General features: G+C 40.1%; 1 protein-coding gene across 2 annotated transcripts in view; it reads left to right on the forward strand.

The window, feature by feature from the left end:
* The window catches only part of vps50 (VPS50 EARP/GARPII complex subunit), a 108,046-nt gene extending 97,065 nt beyond the window's left edge, over positions 1–10,981 (forward strand). For both annotated transcript variants that reach the window (XM_086171418.1, XM_086171419.1), the window contains 5 exons: positions 2,767–2,863; positions 3,786–3,944; positions 4,707–4,828; positions 7,516–7,705; positions 8,845–10,981. In XM_086171418.1, coding sequence (XP_086027544.1) covers positions 2,767–2,863; positions 3,786–3,944; positions 4,707–4,828; positions 7,516–7,705; positions 8,845–8,964 — 688 coding nt within the window. In that variant the 3' untranslated portion in view covers positions 8,965–10,981. The remainder of the gene's footprint in view (positions 1–2,766; positions 2,864–3,785; positions 3,945–4,706; positions 4,829–7,515; positions 7,706–8,844) is intronic.
* Positions 10,982–21,152: the final 10,171 nt, after the last annotated feature.

The following is a 21,152-nucleotide window of genomic DNA, read 5'->3' on the forward strand; positions in this document are numbered from 1 at the left end:
GTATTTAATCCACATTGTTTTCCGAACTAATAACTGATCATTTTTGTGCATGTATAATGTCATGTGCGCCATTTTGGTAAGTTGCAGGCATTTCAAAGCAGGAATCTGCATCTACATTTCCGTATGTCAAATGCAGTCGTTCCAAAGGGCTTCTGATTATTTACTGAAATATTTATCTGGTCTCCTTCAAATCCAAACTGATTTTTTTTTTCTGCTTTGCCACTTCACTGCTCATTACATCGTTTCACAGCTTAGAGACAAACAATAAGAATATATTCTCTACAAAAAGCATGGAAGCCTTCCTGCCCTGTGTTCATGTTGTCAAAGTATATTTTGATGGCAATACCGTAACAGATTGAGAGAAAATTTGGACTCTTGCTTTCATGAGTCTAATATCTTCATTTAGCTTGTGAAAGATGCTCAGCATGGTTTTTCTCTGCAGAATGTTGAGCAGAATGTTAATCTTGTTAATCTTGTAGCTTTCCACAGAACAGCAGCCCTCTGTCTAAGTTCTACAGTTAATACTTGATTGTTAATTGTCATGTTATTGCACATTTCAAATGTCATAGCAATTTGTAGCTTCATCGGCAATCAGCGTCATCAGTACATTATTATGCTACATATATGAGCTATATAGCTTATATCAGGGGTGCCCACCTTTCAAATGACCATCTGAAAATTATCTACCTACATTAAATGCTGAATTTACATTTATTTATATCTACTGTCTTATATCTACCTTTATGAATAAATTCAACAGAATACATTTTTGGGAGTTACCTTACGCTGATGACTCAGTCAGCAGCAACCTCCGGACAGTAGCTGCTGGAGTCAAGCTTTTGAGAAAATTGACTGCTGTCCACGCTACTGTGATTTTAGTTCCCGTTCCTTCTCAGCTCGCTTTTCAGAGGTAGATTCATGTCGTCAGTCCAAAAGTAGATTGGCCGATCAAGCAAATGTACTTTGAACGTGACATTTGGCATGGAAGTGGTAAGTTTTCGGTTTCTTACTTTATTTTTATGTTTTGCCTTTTCTTCAGAGCAACTAATTTCAAATGCTAACTTGCTGGTTAGCTCGTTGGAGCTCGCAGTTGCACATGCGTGGTGACTCCCAAAAATACAAAATCTCAGAGTGGCTTCCCTGTACAGTAGTCCCTCGTTCATCGTCGGGGTTCCATTCCAGAACCAGCCACGATCCCAGAAGTAGCGACTATATTTTTATTTTATCATTTATAAATATGCTAAGGCTTTATTACCCTCTTCAAGCTCTTATCAACCTTTCCCATACTCTTATAAACTTTTCCTATACTGTTAAACGAATAGAGATGGCACATCGCGAACGATGTGAAATGGACGAGGTGAGATGAGGTCTATGAGCTGTGGGTTATGAGCAAGAGATGCAGGGAATACGGTCGCTGAGCCAATCAGAACCCAGGATACAGAACACCACGCTAAAAAATTCTTCTTTTACCATCAAAAAAACTGGATCGGCATTTTGGACGCCCGTTTGGATTGTCAATTGTCCATTATGTTAGGGTTCTTCTAAAATCTTCAGTATTTATAAAATGACACATGTTGAACATGTCAAAGGCAGAGGCTTGAACAAACCATATTGTGAACAACAGACTACCTAAATGAGACTCCATATATATTATGGGATTTCTCCCATAATATATATGGCCGGATGTATTTTTCAGTCGTAGATTGATACCACCAAGGAGCTCCACTGAACGCCACAGGAGGTCTTTCCTACCTGAGGCTATCAGACTTTTTAATTCCTCTTCCTTCAGCCGAAGGGAATATTCAAATGTCTGTACTTGTTAAGACCTTAAAACACTTGATAGCCTTAACCTTGACACTTTATATTTTATTGTATTTCTTATTCTCCCTCCTTCCTACTTTTATCTATTATTGTTATGTTTTGCTTGAAAAACTCTGGCACAACAATTTCCTTCGGGATAAATAAAGTTGTTCTTATCTTATCTTATCTATTTTGGGCCAACTACGTCACTATTCTTGTTGGTTCTCTAGTAGTACCTACTGGGCAATGCTTTTTACCTACAGGCATGAAAGTGTTAGGTTCTTCTAAAATCTTCAGTAGTCATTAAATGAAACATGTTGAATATGTCAGATAAAAAGACAGGTTTGAAAAAAACAAATTATGAACAATTGACTACTTAATGAGATTCCATATACAGCGATTTATTATCCCAATGGTGGTAGACTTTTTTTTGCAAGCCATCACCTGGCCTCAGTCCAATGCTTATTATTGAGTATCTTTCCTTTTGTATTTTCTTATATATCTTAATAAATTTAGAAACCCATGTTTTGTTTTTTGTTGTCTGATTTACATGAGATTAACCCTCATATTATGTTAAGGGTCAATTTGACCCATTGGGTCAATGAGTGAAATGGGTCAAATTGACCCTTAACATAATATGAGGGTTAAAAAAAATGAAATGGAAAGTTAAGAAGTTTTTGGGTATTTAAAGATTTGTAGAAGCTTATGCCAAATTCACATGAAATCAAGGGGACCAGCATAATACCATGATATAGGATGAAATCTGTTCACCTTTCTTTTCCTTTTGGTTGATTGCTTCAGTGAACCTCGCCATCTTCGTCTCTACTGCCTCCAGCTCTGCCTCCTGTCTTGTAATCAGTGACACTGTCACTAAACCACACAACATGACTGGTCTCACCACTATCTAGTATTCTAGTAGCAGGGGTTTAAAAAATGTTTTGTTTTGTTTTTTTTTTTTGCCCACAGTGTGTTCTTGGCTGAACAGTTTGAATCCCTGCAGTCTCACTTGGACACAATGATGCCCGGGGCCAAGAAGCCTTTTCTGCAGCAGTTTTATTCCCAGGTATTTATCACGCAACCCCTCCTTTAACTCACAATTCTGAAAGATTGGAACCTGAAGACGCATGATTGCTATCAAATACAGACAGAACCTTGGGCAGATACCTCACTGCAGGGCTGCAGGGGTACCAAACTCTTGTTATGAATGGATTTTTTACGATCAATATCTTTTGACACTATGGCTGTGTAAAAGAACAATCATTACAGGGGTCAAAACGACACTAATGAACAGAAAAATAATGTCCCGGCACACAGATTCTGCAACTTCTTATATGTGTTTTAATAAACGTTTTTGATAGCTAGTGTTTTTATTATGGCCTACAATTTTAAGTTTTTGGAATACTTTTCATCAATAATATATCTGCGTTTGTATGCTAGCATTGTTGTGCAATCGTTTTTGCGCTTCCGTGTGATAGCAAAAAAAGGACAACAAATATAAAATAGTGGATAAAGGATATAAATCAGGCATGAATGAATGAATGAATGAATGAATGAATTAATGCTTTTGTTTCTTTATGGATGAATGTGGAACAAATCAACCTCAAAACATCAACCAACCATTACCTTGATAGAAAATGGGCAAAATCAATTTTTAAGCAGTTACAATTTCTACTACCAGCAAATTTAAAACAAAACATCTTTTTAATTATTTTTCTTTATTTTTGAGCCCCTTTAAGAATAATAGCTGAATCAAACAAAGTTTTTTCTGTTTTTTCATCCACATAATCCTTTGTTTGTAGCCCTGTATTCTGCAGTAATTTTTAGATATTTAGGGGGTGTTTATTACCTGTCACCCACCACCACAAAAATCCTCTCCTCCAAAGTATTTTCTTTGTCCACTTGACATTTGTAGTCGTCGATTACCCTCGGCATGTTTTCCCCCTGATACATTTAACAAATCCTCCTGTTTTATTCTTCCCTTCCAGACGGTGTCCACTGCCAGTGAACTGCGAAAGCCAATATACTGGATTGTGGCAGCCAAAGCCATTGACTATGAGCAAATGCTGCTGATGATGGCCGGTGTAAAATGGGATATTAGAGAGATAATGTCGCAGCACAACATATACGTGGATGTCCTGTTGATGGTAATTTCCAGTTAGAAGGCCAGGTGCTCGAAAAGTACAGTGAATTACCCCATTAACACATGGTGGACATCTAATAAGCACACTCTAAAAATCATCAAAATAAAAAAAAAAAAAAAAAAAACGATTTTGATTGGAAGTGAAAATCAGGTAAAAGGAGAAAAGAAATTCCAGACATTCCCAGATATATCTTCTGTGTCCTATATTTACTTTTTTTTTTCGTTTGAAAGGAGGTAGTTGAAATATTAGTTGCCGAAGATTAGATAATTAGTTATGTATGAAAAAGACATAGATGGAAAGATGCTGCGGTGTGACTGTCAAAAGTGTTTAAATATGTTCAACTGGAGACCGCATTCAAGTCCCAGGTTGAAACGCAGCCCACGACAGATGTTTGTTTAATGCATGATTTGCTACTCGGTGGGTTTGTGTTCCTTGCCCCCTCATCAGGACTGGTATTCCATTAAGTTGAGGTATGATAATTTAAAAGAGCACACGATGGATTGCTTCTTGAGGACCTCCCTTTAATCCCTATGAAGCTTTTTGACTTGTATGCTCACCATTTTTAGCCACAGAGTACAAATTTCTTGGCATCTTCCAAGATAAAATTTGGAGCTGCATTTATTTGCCAAAAAAAAAAAAAACATTTGCTAATAAACACTGTAAATTTACAAGGATTTCAAATAATGAATCCTTCCTGAGGACTGGACTAGACCATTGTCCAACTCTTGATTGCGATTACCTCTGCTCTCTCCTTCCCCTTCCCAGGAGTTTGAACAGTTTAACAAGCGACTCGGCGATGTTTCCAGACACGTCCGCATCCCGCTGCCGGTGTCCAATGTCCTGTGGGAGCACTGCATCCGCTTGGCCAACAGAACACTCGTGGAGGGGTAAAAACAGAGCAGCTGTAGATATCGAGCTACAACTGCTGGATAGATAGATTTTTGGGGGGGTATCTTATGGTATCTTATCAGGATTTAACCTGAGCATGATTTTTATTTTAGTGCACCTCTGTTATGTACAGTGCATTTCTTCCTGAGTTTGTATCTGATTGGAAAAAAATAATGACCACAGACTGCAGGGACCCTTTGAGCCAGGGGTACCCAATATGTCAATCGCAAAGGCAACACATATCCATCATGAAGCCCTGCCTTTCAAAATAAACTCAACGTAAAATCTAGTAAACCCTGCACCACAGAATACACTGTAGGTAGTGTGGGTAGATCACATGTCCTATCATGCAGCATTTGGCACTTGATTGACAAACAGTATTGCCAGTGTGAGATCTCAGATGTCTTTTGTAAGACAAGGCCAAGAGTTACCTCGCATGCTTGCTCAACTGTTGAGCTACTGCAAAACTCCGGCGAACTCCTCACCTTCTGTAGTTCTACGAAACAAAAAGGTCTAAAATGACAAAGTAAGAAACCGAAAATGTGCCACTTCCATTTGGAACGGGTGAGAAACCATTTTCCCAGGCCCATGCAACATATTTGATTCCATTCAGAACAAAACATCATCGGAGTATGACAAAAGTACAGAATTGTAGTGTGGCATACATGTTCATGCTGTTGTGTCTTTATTTTGCCAAGGGGCAGGGTTCTCCCTGGACCGGTTGCCAGTCAATCACGGGGCCACATATAGGGACATACAACTATTCACTCACTCATAGACACATTTGGGCAATTTTGGAGTCCCCAATGAACCCACTGGAGAGGAAACCAGAGAACCCAAAGGAGCCCCTCACAGACAAATGCACCTGATACTTTCAAATGACATGTTGCTTTCAAAAAAACGAGCTAGCTAGCTATAACACTTCCAAGTGTCCTGCATTGCAGCTGTAGTTCTGAAACCTTTTGTCCCTCTCTACCCCATAGTTTTGCCTTCTTCATCCGCTCTGAAGTCATCCTCAATGGATGTTCATGTCCATAATCGGAGTGGCTGAGCACTTTTCTGGGATGTCTCCGTGCAAACCTCAACAATCACTTGTGCTGTATGCCCAGACAGCTATCATCTAAGTACTACCTCTGCAGCTAATTCCCGCCAAGCTGTTAAGATACCTCCGCCCAGCTTGCTAGCATGCCGCTAGCAAGACTTTTGACTCCTCTTTTCAAAGGCAGCCTAAGCCCCCAATACCGGCCTACCATTGAACAACTGCTGTCAACCATGATGCCGTTTGGTTGGGGAAGATTGGAGACTAACAGTGGCTTTGGTTTTGTTGATTAAATTTTGACTGCCAGTTTGAAATCAACTACACCCTGAGGAGACATGTTGCAAGCTTGGGTTCTGGGCACTCTTGTCTGATTTGTACGCAGGGACAGAATTTTGGGGGTAGGGGTACTGTTGGACACAGCCTTCATGGGGAAGTTAAGCTCTCTTTTCACATTCTGTTTTTTGGAATACTCCCCCATTTTTGGACTTTTCCATGTTGTCATCAGCTTCGCATTTTTCCCAGTAAGTAATTGTCTGCTGAAGCGAGACAACTGGGCCGGTTCATTTTGTGCCAGATTCATTTCCGGTTATCCTTCAAGAGGATTCCTGTTAAATCTTAGCTTACAGTCTTAGCTCTGCCAGTCCTCCCTTCCCCCCTCCCCGGTTGACACATCCCTTTACACTTCACCACTCCCCACCTCCCCGACCCCCCGCCCACCATGAGCGTCACATATTGGTCCTGATAGGTGACGGAACGCCGGGATGTGTTTGCTCCACACCCACATCATACTCGACTCTCCACTCAGAGCAGTTTTTTTTTTTTTTTTTAAGATCCAAGGTGTGAGAAATCCACGGTATCACACATCTGATTCAGATTTTTTTATTTTTGTAAATCTCTCCGGGCTACAGTGAGGGAGTCTTCAAGGGCTGACAAGATTCCTTATCCTGTGAAAAAAGAAAAAGCATCCTCTTAAAATTATAATTACTGAACAGTTTTTCCTCCTGGGGTCCAGAGGAATTTCAAATTCTGCCAACAAAAGGCAAAAATACGTTGCCGCAAGGAGACTTGACCACGCATGGTCACACACACCCTTTTTCCAAAACGTAATGGTCAAATTTCTTGGGTAATGTAATGTCCCAGTCAGTCTATTATTCAGTTAATCCGCACATATCTCATCTGGCTTCGCCCCTTCACATTACGATCCATACCACAAACTTAACAGCAGGCCTCATCTCAAAAATGAATGCCAAGCGAGAGGAGCGAGCGGGGGTAAGCTTGGACAGAAGAGAAATTTAATTTTGAAGTATGAGAGAGGAAAAACAAAAACCCTTCTTTTATTAAATGCTATAAAACATTTAAACTATATGGCACCGGTGTTTAGTGTGAGTTGTTTCCCCATTCAAATGCAGAGAAATAACCAGTAAACCACAATCTCAGAAAATAAATTGAAATCAAATTTAATTTGATTTATAGATGAAATAAAATCACATGATGAACCCACAATCATTAAAGTCAATGTATGTTTGTTTGGGATTGGACTGAGTCAAGTGAAGGATTGAGGCGCAGGCGGGAGGGTCGATTTTTCAAAATAAAAGACCTGGGAGACTAATCAAAAATTAAATACGCATAAACACATACCTGTTGCAGGTACGCCAATGTCAAGAAATGCAGCAATGAGGGCCGCGCCCTCATGCAGCTGGACTTTCAGCAGTTTCTCATGAAGCTGGAGAAGCTCACCGACCTGCGGCCCATACCGGACAAGGAGTTTGTGGAGACCTACATCAAGGCCTACTATCTGACCGAGAGCGACATGGAGCAGTTTATCAAGAATCATCGGGTGAGGCACCTGCTCTGGATATACACTGCTCAAAAAAATAAAGGGAACACTTAAAAAACACATCCTAGATCTAAATGAATGAAATATTCTTATGAAATACTTTGCTCTTTACACAGTTGAATGTGCTGACAACAAAATCACACAAAAACGATCAATGGAAATCAATTGTATCAACCCATGGAGGTCTGGATTAGGAATCACACTCAAAATTAAAGTATAAAAACAAACTCCAGGCTGATCCAACTTTGATGTAATGTCCTTAAAACAAGTCAAAATGAATCTGTGTTGCTTCCTGAGTGGACACTATGATTTCACAGAAGTGTGATTGACTTGGAGTTACATTGTGTTGTTCAAGTGTTCCCTTTATTTTTTTGAGCAGTATATATATCTATATAGATATATATATAGTAGACCCTCGGCTTACTTATTTAATTCGTTCTTTGACTCCGTTCGCGAACCAAATTATTTTTTCACATTTAAATCTGTGTAAAATACTCTTGATCCATTCTTCAGCCCCCAAAAATATTGTACTCTTTTGAAACTTTTTCTATGGGTTTATGAGTGGCAAAAAAAAAAAAAAAAAAAAAAATTGAAAAGAAGTAAAGATTACCTGAATTTTCCTTGTTTTTTGGTGTTCGTTCTTTTTTTGCCAACGCTTGTACTCAAAAATAAAAAAGCAAAATTGTGACCACTTGCTATCTCCAGCTAGCTGCCTTAATCCAAACTAACAGTCACTTTTCTGCTTCTTCTAATACTTGAGTCCTTTGACTTTGTAGCATAGTTGCATCTTTAGCCACATGAGCCATTGTAACACATCTTTTTTCTTCAGGATTGTACAGATGGTTGCCTTTGGAGCGGGGAGTCATAGTGAGTGCTAGCTTACGGAAAAATGCGTTATAAAAGAAGAGCACAATTATGAAAGTTGTAAAAAACTCAGAATAGCACGCACGACTGCTGCTTCACTACAACACTACAACGCAGAAAGCCTGTGTTTTTATTTGTTTGTGTGTTCGTGCACCGAGGATTTGAACCTGATTAAAAATGTTATAATATGTCTATTTGTTTGTGATTAGTAAGCCGAGATACTACTGGGTTTTTTGTTTTTGTTCTTTATGGACTGTTTTTTTTTTTTTCTGCAGGAGTACTCAATGAAGCAGCTGGCCAACTTGGTGAATGTTTGCCTCGGCTCACACATAAACAAAAAGGCCCGCCAGAAACTACTGGCAGCCATTGATGACATTGACAGGCCCAAGAGATAGAGCGATGGACTTGGAACGCAGGGTAATGGAATACTTTGCGAAACAGAATGAAATTTGGATTAATCGAAGTCCCGGATATTTTTAATAAGCCGCCTTGCTTTTGAATACCATTGACGAAAAACACATCAGCAGCCACTTTGCATCACTATTAACAAGGAAAAAAAATGTTTATGTTTTCCTGGGCTAGCGATTAGCATGAAATCTAAGACTTACCTGTGTTAAGCCCTAAAAAGGTTAATAATGACATTTTAAATTTAATCTAACATGGGTTAGCATCATGTTTGTGCTCCAAAATTGCAAAGAAGTAATAAAGAAGTCAAGTACCAAGCACAGGAAAGAAAAGGTCCTTTAAATATTTTTTTTTTCTTTGTTAATACAACATTTCAAAATATGACATGTGTGTATAGCAAAGGAATGCTACATGTTTATTTGGCGATTTGGGAATCATGATCTCGATTCTACACAAGTTCGAATTATGCCACTGCAAAGCATTGATTGTAATCACGAGCAGACAGCAGGTATTGCTTTTGGCATTACCTTTGCTTTGTACAGAGTAACGGCAGTGGCATTTACCATTATAAATATGAATAATTCAGCTGTAAATCTGCGGTTTGTGTGTCGTCAGCAGCTGCCACTTGTCGAACGTCTTTTAATAAGACAGTCGCAGGTCATTTTCGTAAGCTTCATATGTGTGCAGGTGTGTTTTTTTTTTATATTTATTTATTTTTTTTGTAACCAAATTAGCTCAATAAGATGATAAATATCCGAGCTTGAGGTAGAAAAAATATAATTCTATGGTTTCATGAGTTTGAGTGATTTGTCCAGCCATCGTCTGTTTCTATTTATGGTGTTCAGAATGATCGATTTAGACTTGAAACTACCGCTTGCTAATATGAGAAACAGTCACTGCTTGTTTTTGGCTTTTTCGCCTCTGACTGGATCAGAATGTTTTTTCTTTACTGTCCGGCAAAACATAACTCCATATGATTGATGTTTTTATTTTGCTTGCGGTTCTCTTTGGTCCCCGGGACCCCGATTAACCCCTGCTAATAATATAAAACCTCTGACTTACCAAATCTCCCCACACGAACATCCCCGCCAATCGCTGTCAGCTCAGCATTATCTATCAGCGAATAACTGTCGTGAATAATGGTCACTGTCATCATGTATCCGATGGGAAGTTTTAATGATCGGTCATTATGCTGATGTGCTTTCATGTGGACAGATGCAACGCGGCTAACTTTAGCCTTTAGCTAATCTCTTGGCTAGCGTTCGTCAAAAGCAATCAGCCAATCCAATGGGGGGCTGTTTTTACATTGCTTGCCATTGGCTCGTGGCCGTCGCCCTTCACTCGACGACATCTGCCCTTCGTTGCTTTATTTTTCCAAATTAGAAAATCTGAGACGATTTTAAAAGGTAAAACACTTAATTATCAAATAATCACTCTTTCCTTGTGTGACCCCTGAATATTCACACATTTAGATGTGGTCATCTGGGATGATTCTTTTTTTTTTTTTGCTTGGTTGAGTTTTTTTATTACACTACCTGGAATTAAATCATGGGCCTTTTCGCAGGGGAGTGACGTTTGTTGATTCTGCGTCATATTTAATTTGAAATTTCCAGAGGAATACTTTAAATGCAAACGTTTTGAACAGTGTCTGTATTTATTCTGTGCTTTATCTGTTCTTTGTTTTTTGTTTTTTTTGTTTGTTTTTAGATATGTAACAATTACCCCGGGATGCGCTATCCTTTATCCTTTGTAATATCACCCGTGTAACGAACCCCTTGAAACAAAAAGAACAATTTAAAACATCGTAAAGATGATCTTTTGTGGTCATTTGCACTATAGTAAAAAAGAAAAAAAAAAGGAAAACGGCAAAATATGTTACCAGTGTTGGAAATGTAGGTTTGAAACCAAAATGATTGTAACAATAAACACTAAATGTGAGAATATGGTTAATTTTTTTCAGTCCTCTTTCTTGCCTTTTTGTCAAAATAAATCATATCTAACCTCTAAGATCTATATGCCACAGTGGTTTTCTTGGGAATCGATGATGAGAATACATGAGAGGTTTCCTGTCAGTAGCGCTTAATTTCCATTCACTTGATTTTGTTGCAGAGGTGGCATACTATTTTTGTTTACATTTTCGGGTGAAAATAAAATATTCTATTGAGGACTCATATACAATAACATCCATTTTCTGTCACTTTATATCCTTAGATTTAATGAATCAATTAGTATTTCACTTTTTGTATGAATGAAGTCCCTCTTATAGAATCATTCCTCATCCTTCTATCCTGGTGACTCCCAAAGAACCTTAGCATCTTCAACTCTGCGACCTCTAGCTCTGGCTCCTGTCTTTTCATCATTGTATCTGTTTCTAGGCCATACAGCATCGCTGGTCTCACCTCTATCTTGTACACCTTTCCTTTCATTCCGGCTGAATGCGATAGTTTTCTATCGCATAGTACCGCTGACAGTTTTCTCCACCCACGCCAACCTGTTTGAACCCGTCTCTTCACCTCCTTTCCACACTCTCCACTGCTCTGGACTGTTGACCCCAAGTACCTGAAATCCTCCAACTTCTTGATCTCCACCCCTTGTAGCCCCAGCGTTCCACCTGAGTTCCTCTCATTCACACATATATACTCTGTCTTGCTGTGACTAACCTTCATTCCTCTCTTCCCCAAGGCATACCTTCACCTCTCCAGATTTTCCTCAACCTGTTCTCTGCTCTCACTACAGATAACAATGTCACCTGCAAACATCATGGTCCATGGAGATTCTTGTCTAACCTCATCTGTAAGCGGGTCCATCACCAATACAAACAAGAAGGGGCTCAAAGCTGATCCCACCTCCACCTTGAACTTCTCTGTTACCCCTACTGCACACCGCACCACTGTTTCACAGTGAGCATACATGTCCTGCACCAGTCTAACATACTTCTCTGCCACTCTAGATTTCCTCATACAATGCCAGAGTTGCTTTTTCTAGGTCTACAAATACACAATGCAGCTCCCTCTGGCCCTCTCTGTACTTCTCTATTAGCATTCTCAAAGCAAATTCTGCCTTTGTAGTACTCTTTCTAGAGATGAAGCCATACTGCTGTTCACAAATGCTGACTTCTGCTCTCAGTCTAGCATCCACTACTCTTTCCCATAACTTCATTGTATGGCTCATCAACGTTATCCCTCTATAGTTGCCCCAATTCTGCACATCCCCCTTATAAAAATGGGCACCATCACACTTCGTCTCCATAATGTAATTCTGAGATAACTTCTGTTATTTTATTTTTTTTCTGTTTTGCTGGTATGTTTTCAGCTTGGTGTAATGCGCTTTAATACATTCTGAAATATTACATGGTGGGAGCTGAAATCATACAAAAATAGCATAAATTCGACAAGGAGCTAGTCTAACCGTAACTATTTACATCTCTCAAAAGGGAAACCCCCTTGGATCAGAAGATGTGTCACAAAAGACGAGCTTAGTTACTGAATGCTCTGGCTTCTGTACGACAATTTGTTTATTATACAAGCGTAATAACTGTTATATGCACAGTTAAATTATTTAGAAATAATCTGACCGGTTCCTTTACTTAAATCCCAAAGCAAATTTAAAGATTTCCCCGTCGGCACTAGCAGCAGAGGACTTTCTACATCTTTTCAGTGTCCATCCCTGATCCCCATCAATCACCCTGGCAGGGGATCTTTAGCAGTGTCGCCTGACACGTCCTGCTGTTTCGCCTTATCATTCATGCATTCATAGCCTTCGCCGTTCTCCCGAGGGGATTAACCGAATCAAGCCCCCGCATCTGTGTATTTTTTTTGCTTTATCTTTGAAAAGGCACACTGAGAAATGAGAAATTAGAGAAATGACTTCAAAAATTAAATTCCCTTCTCTGGCTTTGCATGTTTTCTCCAATTGCAAGTTGTGTTCCTTTCCACATGGCCTCCAGTGGAGTTAGATTGTTAGATTTTTTTTTTTTAAATATAAATAGAATAAAACATTTGAAAATTATTTCCAAATTAAAAACAAACTACATTTTATGTTTTCTCCCGCAGGGCCTGCCAATATATTCCTTGTTGAAAAATGACATTTGAATAAAGAATTTAGAATTCCAACTCAAGTTGTTGATGAGCAAAAAATGCAATCTCAGATTATTATTATTTTTTTTTATTCTGTGTTAGCCGGTACGCCCCACTACTGTTTGATTCATGACTTCCTTTGGACTGTAGGAGGAGAACCTGGAGAAATCAATGCTCACAGAAGCGCCAACAGCTGCACCACCCACTATAAAATATATATGAAATAATTTAAAATAACAATCTCTTATAACAGAATAGATGTGTATGTATATAAAAAAAAAAAAATTAAAAATATCCTGGTAGAAAAATTTGCAAATTTGTTCATTCTGAACACAGGTTCACAACTAAGTCGTCTTGAATATTTTATCTTTATCAATAAATGCGCATAATAACAGCTCTCTGGCTGTTGGTCCTTCACCTTGAAAAATGTAGCACAACTAACAAAACAGTAAATGATAAATAATGTGATTATTCGGTTTAGAGCAGAGGGTTAATGTATGGTTATTACAGTAATGCGTTTAATGGAAGGACTAATGGCATAAATATGCTTTTCTGTTTGTCTCAAAGTAGAATGTGTTGTTACAAAAGCAGTAAGAATTGTTGTTTCTTTAAAGATCGCAATTGAAAACATATTTTAACCGAAGGGTTCCATCATTCTCTTACAAGCTAGGTTGATGGGATATACATGTTGCTCATGTTAACCTTGGCTTTCCGCTAGCAATAACTTTGGCTCAGTACGGGATGGTACAAATGTTAATAATGCCACATTTTGCTGATTTTGGGTGCAAGGGAACCAAAGGGACTGATGCGAGGCAACACAGCTTTGCAAGAGACAAGAAGTGAAGAAAGCAGTGGAAAATCGCTTGTGAACGTACACAACTTCCTTAGGATCCGCGGCTGTGTTCCCGCCTCTTCTCTCCGGATGCATTTGTCGAGCGCACACATGCCGCTTGTTTTAAACAGAAACTTACAGTTTGCTTTCACCAGCATTCAAAAGGTCCTTGGGGAAACGAGTAAAGCCCGCCGGAAGAAATGCCACAGGCAGGAGACGCTGGATGTTCCCTTGTGAGGACGTCGAGTCCGTAAGTGCACAATCAACAACCAATGACAAAAACAGATGCTCTCTCTGTTAGCATAGCAATGCAGCTACGGCACACACCAGCGAACTTTTGCCAACTCTTGCCTCTTCACATCTTTGTTTGTATACATCTCGAAGCCCTCATGTCTCTCTTGGGAAGGGTTGCACAAATGACATGTTTTTGCCCCACAGGGTAAAAACGAACGGGACCGAGCCAAAGGCCAACCTTGTGACGTCACTATCAAGACAGCGTCGCGACATAAACAACATCGGTTGCCTACGAGTGAAAAGGTTTCTTTTTCTCAATTTCATACAAACCAAGACATGCCGGGAGATTTTATGATCATTTTTATGTAGCTGCTACAAATACATATCAAATAGGACAATAACGGTGTTGGTAGCTGGGGAGCCCTTTAAAGACATCACTGCCATTAACAGTGGCAGTAAAAAGGAGGGCAAACGTACAAACACTCCTGGTGTCTCAGACTGAGAGCTGAAAAAGAAAATGCCTCACAGTGCACAATTAATATAAACCGTTTATGTCTACTGGCACGATTGTTGGGACTACTCCAAAGGATTTTCAGTAATCTGAATTGAATCTCTTTTATTGCCAAATAAAGCAATGGAATCAGAATAAGTGTTTTTTTTTTTGTTTTTTGTTTTTTTTTTTTTTCCGAGAAAGAAGGCAGAAGTGTCTGTTTAAAAAAAAAAAAAAATCTCCATTGCGAGTTAAGAAATATGTTTCATTTTCATTGCCATTTCAGGATGCAAGCATCTTAATGAGTCAGAAAAAAAGTTTTTGCCACATTTATTTTGTTTAATTGAACTTTTTTTTTTATTTATTTTTTAACCTGCATCATAGATCAAACTGGTGATTGGATGTCAGCTTCTCGGGTCTGTCCAATCATAGCTTGGCAAATGCTAAGGGCGCCGTGGCCCCCACGGGGCGCAACAATATCAGGAAAAAAACTACTTATTACAAGTATTACTTTATGGATGTAGTGAAAGAGAACAAGAGGTTAACTAGTGTGAGAGGAGAGGATTGGATACATTCTCATTTATCATTTGACTGTTAATTTATGTGAAAGAGTTGAGTTCTTCTCCATCACCATCCCTGCGATGCCCAGAGTTTGCCTGGTTAGCCCCTTTTGCACGACGGCTACGCCGCCATTGATGTGCCTGACTTTATTGGCGCTTTGAGATGGCGAGGTGAAGAAAACAATGCATAAGCAGAGACCATTCATATTCAACATAGCCTTTTAGCATGTCAGGAAAACCCAAAGTTTGCCTGGTTAGCGCCTTTTGCATGTTAGCGATGCCGCTATCGGTGCGCGTGACTTTATTGGCGCTTTATGGCAAGGTGGCAGAGGTGCTACATAACCGGAGACCATTTATATTCATCATAGCATTTTTAGGATGTCAAATAATCTACACATTGTGTTGACTCGTATGTACACGTTGAAAAAAAAGAAAACCGAGGAGTCGGATGGAAATAAATGTTCATTTTACTGGTTGGAAACGTAACAAATCCAATGCATCACACATAGTCATATAGATAATCACATTATTTTTCTTTGGTGGGAAATGTGTTTCACAAGGTGCATTACCATATAGACCAATATTTCACACACCGATTTGTCACAGGCTCTTCCACGTTGCTTTTAGTAATGGGATCTGTGCACCGTACCTTCCATTTCAATCACGGGGTTATCAAAAGCCTCAGCAAGCTCCTCCCGGCTTTGCCTGTTTCTCATTACTCTGAGGGAGGCTTCGGCCCCGCAGATCATTTAAAGAAGAGGTAGTGAAGGCAACGGCGAGTGAAGATTTAACAGGGCCTGAAGTAGCGTCACACCGTGACAACTTCTCTGTTAATAACCGCTGAGCGTACACTTTGTTTTATCAAGTGCAGTCTCTCTGAATGGGTTTGGAGGAATTGGTTGCACTATTGACATTTAGAAAATCTAAAATATACGCCATGTACACCGGATATCTTTAATCTGTTGGCTGCACAGCGGCCGTGCAATCAGGAGCAACAAGGGGCTGCCCAAGGATATTTTAACTTGGAATTGAACAGTCGGCTTTTTGATCGGAGGGTCGCTTGCTGTACCAGCTGAGCTCTGGCCGACATGGCGGAAGGCGGTCGAAACTATCCCTGCTTTTCGCAATGAGAAGGTTGGGTTTGAATCCCAAGCCCCTCCCTGTGGATCTGAGTAGTTCTAACATTGCTGCAGTTTCCCTGATTAGTTTATCGGAACATCCAAGAACAGTGGTGTGCGTGGACTCCCAAATTTTCTGAGATATGAGTCATCGTTCAGCTGTTTATTTGCTTTGTGATGCGAGCCGAGATCTGAGTTACAAGCGAGCGGGATGGGTGTTTGACCCGGGTGGCCACCGCTAACTCAGGAGTGCCGTTTAAAAAGCACTCGGACGCTAGGTAGCGAAGAGATAATCATCGACACGTCGATTTGGTGAGATACCGGAGGTACGGCACACTTTACAGGGATTTCGTACCGCAGGCGACGGCTTTGGAAGAGACATTCAAAGCCATTGGGTGACGGTTTGATCATTTCAAAAAGAGGATTGGCATTCGCACCAGCCGAAAATTAAGTTTAACGCGAACTGTAGCATAGTGCACAAGTTGAATTTAGTAATACATTGTAGCATTAAGTGTGTAGCAGGTAAGTTGAGTAAAGCAATTTGATATACAAGTCTGTTGTTGACAGTTAAAGTCTGGAAAATATATACAGAAATGTTTTCTGCATGTACAAACTCCAAATCCAATGAAGTTGGGACATTGTGTAACATGTAAATAAAAGTAGAATACAATGATTTGCAAATCCCTTTCAACCTATATTTAGTTGAAAATTCAAAATGAGTAAATATTTGCAAAAAACATTCAAGTCTATCAGTTTGAACATTAAATATCTTGTCTCTGTAGTGTTTTCAGCTCTATATTGGTTGAAAATTATTTGCAAATCATCGTATTCTGTTTTTATTTACGTTTGACACAATATCTCGCCTTTATTGGAATGGGGGTTTATAGAACAGTAGAGGCTGTTGCTTCAGTATCTGGACATTTGCTTTCAATATCTGTTTTGCTGATTTTGTTTTCATGATCTGATAGATAAAATATTTTACCACAATAAACTGCACCCCGAGCATTGCGAGATTTCCTGTTATACAAACAATATCTGTGTAACAGTCATAATCTGCCATCTCCAGGTCTACAAAGTGGATGTAGACTGGTTGGGCAAACTCCCACGTACCCCCAGGCCCCGGCTGAGGGTGCAGAGCATGTCTGTTCCACTACCGTGACAAAAACCACACTGCTCCTCCTGAATCCCATGTTAGGCAACGTAGTGGACCCTCTTCTCCAGCACCTCTGATTATAGCCTATCAGGGAGGCCGAAGAGTACTTGGCACACGCCCTTCGGCCTATTTAAAGAGGAAGGCAGCATTCTGGTTTGCCAATCCAAAGACACTGCCCCCAAAATCCCCTTGATGTCGCAGGGGGACGGCAGCCAGGGCAGCCTTGCAGCATTCAGATTCTTGATGAACTCAAGGTCTAGCTCATTCACCCCAGAACCCTGCCACCAAGGACTTTATAAACCACTTTGCCGACTTCACCCCCAGAGATGGAAGCGTCTGCCCCTGAGTCCCGGGACTACGATTCCTCATTGTAAGGTACAATGTATGTGGTCTTCAGCACCAAGACACTCACAACAGTAAGGACCTTTTCCACAGCAAGGCTACCCTCTTGTTCCCCCTGGATGAACGCCGAGGCACAGGCCAGGAAGGCGGTAAATATGCCCACGTCTGCTTGGGACCTCTCCAGAGCACCTCCAGAGTGGAAGAGAGTCCAACCCCTTTCCAGGGGACTGTTTCTGGAGTGTTTCTATGCGTCAAGGTTAGCTCACCTATACCTAGCCAGATGTCACACACCAGCTCAGGCTCTTTCCCCAACAGAGAAGTGACATTTCACTTTTCCCGAGCCAGTTTCTGCAGCTGAGGATCGGACAGACAAGGCCCTCGCCTTTAGCCACCACCCAGCTCACGCCGCATCCGACCCCTTCGGCTTCCATGGGGCGGTGAGACCATAGGAAGGGGGAACTTTGTTGATGTTTCGGGCTTTGCCCGGACCCAGGGGAGAAGGCCTTGCCAGCAGGCACTTGCTATCAAGCCCCCATCCCTTGACCTAGCTATGCAGGGCGGTCCCGGTGATCAATATCTGGACAAATAAAAGGAAATTCTCCAGTTTTTGTTCATCACAAGGGGTGGAATGCACTTTGTCTGGCCCCTCATCTAGGATCTGTTCGCTTTAGTGGACTATCAGGCATAAACCCTAAAATGTTTCTCCAAAGATTATTGGGACACACAAACACTGCGATAAGGCAGCAGCTTGAGGATGGGTATGCTTGAATAATGAACCCTACATCAGTCGGGGAGATGTATGCTAATTCGGCAACTAGAGCAGTGTCTGACTCAGAGGCATCGACCAAAAGCTGTGATAGCTTCCAGCTTACAGCCACATGTTTATACCCTTAAGATGGAAATTGCAAAAATAATCAATGAAATTTAAAAATGGACAAGATTTGATGCTGTAGCAATTATTAATTCTAAGTTTGTTGATAATTAATTCCTTGCATTACATCACATGTACTTTCAACATCATGGTGGACCATGGGGTGGCGTTACTAACACCTCAATGCCATTGCTGATTTTTTTTTTTTCAGTGTAGCATGAAATTACCCTTGGGAGGGAAGATCTTCTAAAGCTACCAGTAAATGAGAAGGTTTGTCCCACTGTTTTTTTCAGACATTGCCGTCTTCTTTACTTTCATGATGCCTCAGGGGCAAGAAATAGCAATCACTTTCATTTTCGCTTTGACTTCAGCTCGTTACATAATCATGTCATGAGCTGGCTCAATGAAATGTTTGCATCATATTTGCGTTATATCATGAATTATGCATGTGTCAACTGTCATCTCGGAATGAACTTGACTTTCCCCAAATTATCAAGTAGATTTTCACAGGTTGCCATAACTTTGTTCAACAAGGGGCGGAGAAAAGCGGCATCTCCATCTTTGATACTTTTAAAGTACTCGGATGGACCTCGATATTTATAACAGCTTAGAATAAGCAATTGCAAGGCGTTACGAAGTTCACGATCGCTGGAAGAAAAGTTCGGGCGTTTTCAAGCGATTCCGTTCAAGGGCTATGACTTTGGACAATGGATCGGGGTCAGCTTGATCCCTCTGACCTGTCTGCCCTTTCCTATGCGGTAGGCGACCACAGCAGGTCTTCTGTGGAATCAGGCTGGACAGCCTGTCTTTGCTCCAATGCATATCAATGAGTCTCTGGCATCCAGGAACCCGTCGCTGATTCATCATGTGCTACCCGGTGCAACGTGGTAGAGCAAAGGCGTGGAGCTGAATCCTTATGTAGTACGGAGAAAACCATGCAAAGTGAGATTTTACGAATATTTAGCAAATATTACGAGACACTGTATTTGAAATGGGGTACAAAAAAAAAAAAAACACATTTTCAACTGCATCGGTGCTTCACGTTGTGTGGCAATATTGTGTGGGTGTAGCACGACAGCTGAAATAGCAGTTTCTGTTTATTATTATTATTATTTATTTATTCCTCCCTTCTTTGTTCCTATTTTGGTTGTTGATTTTGATTTGGGATGTTCTGATCGCTCAAATACTGGCTTCTTCACCTGAAGCTTTGTTGAGTCACTGCTGACTCGGCCTGTGAATGACACAGAGGAAGCACCGAGGCTATTTTATAGATATTCCTGCAATATTGCAGAATCAGGAGAACCAGCAGATTCCTGGATTGATTCTTTGTCAATCTTAATAGGACGCCACAGTTTGGCTTGATCGTCCCCTGAATAGGGCTGGTATCAATTGCAATGTTACGCTATAGAACAGAAAATCAAAAAAGAGGATACGTTTTACCATGTTTTAGTATTAATGTTTGTACTCAAGTGACCACATTACTAACAACAAGAACAAAAATGACAGCGATAATAATGATAATAATAAGGATAATGTTATCGATCAACATGACAATTAAAAATAACAACAATTGTAATGATAATAATATTAATGCATTGAATTTGGAGGTGCCTTTCTTGACACTTCAGGACACCGTACAGACGTGCAATCAAAGAGTACATACAATAATAATAATAGTGATAAATAGTATGTGAAATAAATATAATAAATCATGATAATCAAAACTGGTATAACTATATTGATGCTAATGATAACTATGATTATTAGTATTTATAATAATTACTATTATTATTATTATTATTATTATTGTTTTATTATTGTTATTCCTACAATTGCTTTGCATGGTTGTCATATCAAAGAGGAGAGGAGGACGGCGTGTTCGGAAGCAGAGAAGGAAGAGGAAAGGCAAGAGTCTTGGACTGAGAGTAGGGACTTTGAAATGTTGGGACTATGACAGGAAAAGGTAGAGTTTGTCAACATGATGCAGAGAAGGAAAGTGGATATACTGTGTGTCCAGGAGACCAGGTGGAAAGGTAGTAAATCTAGAAGCTTAGGAGCAGCTTTAAGTTGTACTATTATGGTACTGACAAGAAGAGAAATGGAGTAGGAGTTATCTTGAAGAAGGAGTTTGTTAGGAATGTCCTGGAGGTGAAAAGAATGTCAGATAGACTTATGAGTCTGAAATTGGAAATTAAATGTGTGATGCTCAATGTTGTTAGTGGCTCTGCCCCGCAGGTGGGATGTGAGTTAGAGAAGAAAGAGAAGTTCTGGAATGAGTTAGATGAAGTGATGCAGAATATCCCCAGAGATGAGAGAGTGGTAATTGGTGCAGACTTCAATGGGCATGTTGGTGAAGGCAATAGAGGGGATGAAGAAGTGATGGGCAGATTTGGTATCCAGGATTGGTATGCAGAGGGACAGATGGTGGTGGATTTTGCAAAAAGGATGGAAATGGCTGTAGTGAACACTTTTTTTCCAGGAAAAGACAGGAACATAGGGTAA

The sequence above is a fragment of the Fistularia commersonii genome, chromosome 24 (genome assembly GCF_037954325.1).
Source record: "Fistularia commersonii isolate RoL2024-O1a breed Wild chromosome 24, RoL_Fcom_v1.0, whole genome shotgun sequence".
Classification (NCBI taxonomy): Eukaryota; Metazoa; Chordata; class Actinopteri; order Syngnathiformes; family Fistulariidae; genus Fistularia; species Fistularia commersonii.